At 41.9% G+C, this 5,148-nt stretch overlaps 1 protein-coding gene across 1 annotated transcript in view; it reads right to left on the bottom strand.

Moving 5' to 3' along the window:
* pibf1 (progesterone immunomodulatory binding factor 1) overlaps window positions 1-4,276 on the bottom strand; it is a gene marked incomplete at its 3' end in the record, with an annotated part of 66,482 nt that extends 62,206 nt beyond the window's left edge. The window contains 2 exon segments of the mRNA XM_045206952.1: window positions 1-45; window positions 3,822-4,276. The exon segment at window positions 1-45 is cut by the window's left edge and continues 56 nt beyond it. Of these exon segments, the coding sequence (XP_045062887.1) occupies window positions 1-45; window positions 3,822-4,079 (303 nt within the window).
* Window positions 4,277-5,148: the final 872 nt, after the last annotated feature.

The raw sequence follows: 5,148 nt of genomic DNA, 5'->3' as shown, positions 1-5,148 counted from the left end.
TTTCTGGTGCAGGGCATCATTCAGCCTCTCCTCCAGCTCCTCCATCTGGGAAAGAGAAGAGAGCACAGTCCATGAAAACCATTAGAGTGACACACAGGTGTGTCCCGAATGGACCCCTTTTATCTTTCCTATATAGGGCACTACTTAAGCTAGGCAGGGAAAACCCATTTTGGTAAGATAACTACCCGTAGGCGCACTTAAAAGCCTTTAATTTTCTCAAAAAACGACAGTGCGCCTTATAATCCGGAGCGCCTTATATATGGATCAATTGGTTAATTGGTTGATCCATACTTGTTGCACACGGCGCTCAAGGCGCTCTGTCAAAATGTTTCAGTATGAAAAACCAATAAAAACAATTTAATAATAATGAAATGTTTCAGTACGACTTTGATATTCCCGTGAACCGCACTGTGGAGAAAACGGGGCCCAGTACGGTGTCTGTACGCACCACAGGGAATGAGAAGTCATCCTTCACTGTAGTTCTCGCCTGCCAGGCTAATGGCCAGAAACTTCCACCCATGGTTGTTTTCAAGAGGAAGACCTTGCCAAAAGAAAACTTTCCAGCCGGCGTCGTCATCAAAGCTAGCCCGAAGGGATGGATGGATGAGGAAAAGATGAGTGAGTGGCTGAGAGAAATTTTACGTCAAGAGACCGGGTGGCTTTTTCCACACAGCTCCGTCCCTATTGATCTACGACTCCATGCGCGCCCATATCACCGATGCTGTCAAAAAAACAAAGTGAAGCAAACTAATTCGGAGCTTGCCGTCATTTCCGGGTGGATTAACTAAAGAACTCCAGCCGCTAGATATTGGTGTCAACAGGGCGTTCAAAGCTAGACTGCGAGCTGCGTGGGAGCAGTGGATGACAGAAGGCGAACACACGTTCACCAAGACGGGGAGACAGCGCCGGGCCACTTACTCCACTATCTGCCAATGGATCGTGGATGCCTGGGCTGATATATCGGTCTCAACTGTGGTCCAAGCTTTTCACGAAGGCAGGAATAATCTCTGAACTGCCAGGCAACAGCAGCGACACTGACTGGGATAATGACGAGAGGGAGCCGGGCAGGTTGGATGCCGTAGTCGCCCAACTGTTCAATTCGGACACTGAAGAATGAAGAATTCGAGGGATTCGTGGACAGGGAATGAACTGAAAAAGTGAGCTTTACGTGTTATACGTCAACTGAACAATGTTGAGTTATGCACTAACGTTTGATTTAGTGGTATCAGACTGTTTCTTTTACTACGTGTTTACTGAATCAGGGAAAAAATTCCCCTCCACGTTTGGGAGAAGAATGAGCAAGGCTGGGAGATATTGTTAATATGCACATTAACGTTTGAACAACGTTACCATGGGAGTGAACGGAGTTGTCAGAACGCTTAATAAAGTTAGACTTTATCTGACTGTTTTGTTGACATTCCCTTTTAGCACAGCTCCATCTAGTGGATGCATAACGCAACCCCAGTCAAACGTTTGACTGCAGTATCTTCTATTCTATGCGCCTTATAATCCGGTGCCCCCTATATATGAAAACAGTTCTAAAATAGGCCATTCATTGAAGGTGCGCCTTATAATCCGGTGCGCCTTTTAGTGCGGAAAATACGGTAATGCAAATTATACTGGGTCTGGAAAATGTATATAGGTTCAGAACTTTTGTGAAACAGCACAGTTAAAAATATATGCCAAATAGAAATGAAAAGCGGATGGTGTTCAGCGATAGATGGGAGGGGTTGAGGGGAGCTGAAGGATGGGACTAAAAACATATTATAAGAGAGTGCAAAGCTGTCATCAAGGCAAACGGTGGCTTTTTTGGTTACTACATGATTCCATATGTGTTATTTCATAGTTTTGATGTCTTCACTATTATTCTACAATGTAGAAAATAGTAAAAATAAAGAAAAAACCTTGAATGAGTAGGTGTGTCCAAACTTTTGACTGGTACTGTGTGTGTGTGTGTGTATATATATGGGGGATTGGAAATGCAGACAATTACATTGATGGAAGCTACAATCTACCCGCAATCTTGAAGCTGATCTACCGACTACACTTTTTTTTTAAAGGTGTGGGTATATATATATCTTCTTTATTTATTTAGGCGGTATATATAAAAAAATCAAATGTTGAAAGTTCCATTTAGATTCCTAAAACGTAAGTTGAAAAATGATGGTCGCTGCTTCCTGTTGACAAGACATATTGATAAATAGACCAATTTCAAAACGCAGTTTTAAAGTGTTCAAACCAATAACCAATATGAAGAAACAGGTTGGGATATATTGAAAACCTAAACATAACATTGACTATCTACACGTACATGTGCAACAACAGTAATCATATTACCTGTATTGTTTTTACCAGCACCTTATAAAACTGCACAAACCAAACACCATGCTGTTTTGTCAAGTGGCAATAAATCACTCACCAATTAGGGGGAGCTACGCGCTGTTGAAACTACCACACCTCAAAAACCACATGGAAACTGGATATATTTTTACATCACTGGTTCGAGGACAACCTTCAGAACAGTCAGCTACACTTTGGAATGTTGCGTTTAGGTACGGGGGGTCACCAAAACCTAAAGAGAAACGCTACACTGTTTTGTCAATCACTCCTATCGATTATCACATTGTCCGGTTTGGCTGAAATATGTCGTTTTCTTTTCTTTCTTTTTTTTACTTCATTTTATGTGACGTGGGAGCTTCAGTCTGTCCACTCTCGTCTCAACTCACGTTGACGTGAAGTACATCGTGGAGTTGAGTTTTAAATTGGCTATGCGACCCCATTGATCTGTTTTAAGAAATTGATGCGCTGTCATCGCGTTGACACTTAACTTTTATACGAACATCACCAATCTGAAGTAAAAAAGGATGTGTAATCTCCCCCCCCCCTCCCCACCCCCATTAACATGTGGTCAAAATGTCAGCTTGTATAATGTATTAACACCTACTGTCCATTTCATGGAAAGTAGCGTAATACACATTAATTAGATATGGCAAAATAATTCAATATCTTAATTTAGGATGATCGTAAATTAAGATAACTCAGATTAAATCCCATATTTCTCACTAATTTGACCATTTAGAGACCAGTCTCTCCAGACCAGGGTTTCCCAAACTCTGTCCCGGGGCCCTAGCACTACACAGCCCATTCCAAATAGCCAACTCATCATCAAGCTTTGATTACTTTTCCCCCCCACTCGGGGCGCCCCTTCCAGCATGGGGAACATCCCCTTATTTCCTGCAATTCTACACATCTTGTCATGGGGGGTGCAAAGAACATTTTGCAGTTTCAAAGCTAATTTTCTTGCAATTCTATACAGTTTGCCAAGTCTAATGTGTATTCATGCGATATTTGAGTGACTAAAAAATGACAACAATATCTATGGCCTAAAAAAAGTAAATTAAAAAACGTTAGCTGACATGGGCTAGTTGATCTGTTAAGTTAAAATAGTTAAAATAGCTCTCTAAGGTCTGCAATGACTAACATGACAAGAGGAACTGATGATGCACTACCCAATTTAGAAATTCTACTTTTACAACTTTCAAGGGTAAATTTAAAGCTGGACTGAGATATTTGTTGTTGGGTTTTTTTGGGGGGAGACCGCCGCTGCCAACCTCTCGCCCCACAGTTTGGGAACCACTGCGCTAGACTAGTGTCCATGGGGTCTGTGCAGCAAATCACATTTTATTTGTCACATGCTTCGTCGACAACAGGTGTAGACTAACAGTGAAATGCTTCCTTACGGCTCCTTTTCCAACAATGCAAAGTTAAAGATCACATTAAAAACATAGCTAGAACATATTTGAGATCCTAGCTCTAACTACCTTAGTCAAGTGGTCCACTTTCATGTTATCTATGATGAGGTTTTTCTGCGACATCTCTATTTTCAACAGCTGAATGTTGTGTAGTAGCTCTTTCCTTTCGATGAGCTGCCGAGTGACTTTCTGGGCCCCGGTCCCGTCTCGTTCGTCCGACGATGAGATGTCTTCGGTGGGCACCGTGGTCTCCAGACTGAATTCTTCCGACTCCTCTAGCGAGCTGGAGATGTTCACCGACGGGTTTTTCTGCTTCTTCGGAGGCATCTTGTTGCTAGATAGGTACCTCGGTTTTTGTCAAGCAAGTAAGGGATCTGCTTTTGCCCGGTAACTAACGTTACTAGCATACAACTTTAGTATTACCGAAGATTAAGGATTAGCGAACTCAAAGAGTTCAAGGACATCAAGGCGTTAGCCTAGCTGACGTTAGCTAGCTAGTTGCATGATTGGACTAGCTAGTTAACGTCGACTGCTGCACCATATATACTGGTAACTAACTCTTATATATGTGGTTGCACTAACTGTTAGCTACAGTGCTATAGTACATAACATAGTTAGCTAGCTAACGTCGACTGTTGCACCATATATACTGGTAACTAGCTCCTTATCTGTGGTTGCACTAACTGTTAGCTACAGTGCTATAGTACATAACATAGTTAGCTAGCTAACGTCGACTGTTGCACCATATATACTGGTAACTAGCTCCTTATCTGTGGTTGCACTAACTGTTAGCTACAGTGCTATAGTACATAACATAGTTAGCTAGCTAACGTCGACTGTTGCACCATATATACTGGTAACTAGCTCCTTATCTGTGGTTGCACTAACTGTTAGCTACAGTGCTATAGTACATAACATAGTTAGCTAGCTAACGTCGACTGTTGCACCATATATACTGGTAACTAGCTCCTTATCTGTGGTTGCACTAACTGTTAGCTACAGTGCTATAGTACATAACATAGTTAGCAAGCTACTGTTGGTTAAAGTTCACTGTCCAACAGGTAGCTTCCTATCTAGCTGGCTAATTCCGTACAAATTATTCATTTTTTTGTCATATCCATCAATTCAATGGGGTTTAGCATTTACCACTTCTATTCGCGAACTAAAATGTAAATGTAAACAACCCAAAATGTTTGGTGGTCGCTGTTTTCATAATTTCAACGGTCCCGCTCCGAAACCCATAGAAACCGCCACCAGCAGATCACAACAAACAAACAAACGGAAGTGACATCAGAGTCACGTACATCTTTTTGCGACCGCATCTTCTTCTTCTTCGAGGTTTTATTGGCGGACTACATCCAAATATGGTGTATTGCCACCACCTACTGGGTGGGGT

This window comes from Coregonus clupeaformis, chromosome 24 (assembly GCF_020615455.1).
Source record: "Coregonus clupeaformis isolate EN_2021a chromosome 24, ASM2061545v1, whole genome shotgun sequence".
Classification (NCBI taxonomy): Eukaryota; Metazoa; Chordata; class Actinopteri; order Salmoniformes; family Salmonidae; genus Coregonus; species Coregonus clupeaformis.
This window is presented reverse-complemented; position numbering and strand designations above follow the sequence as displayed.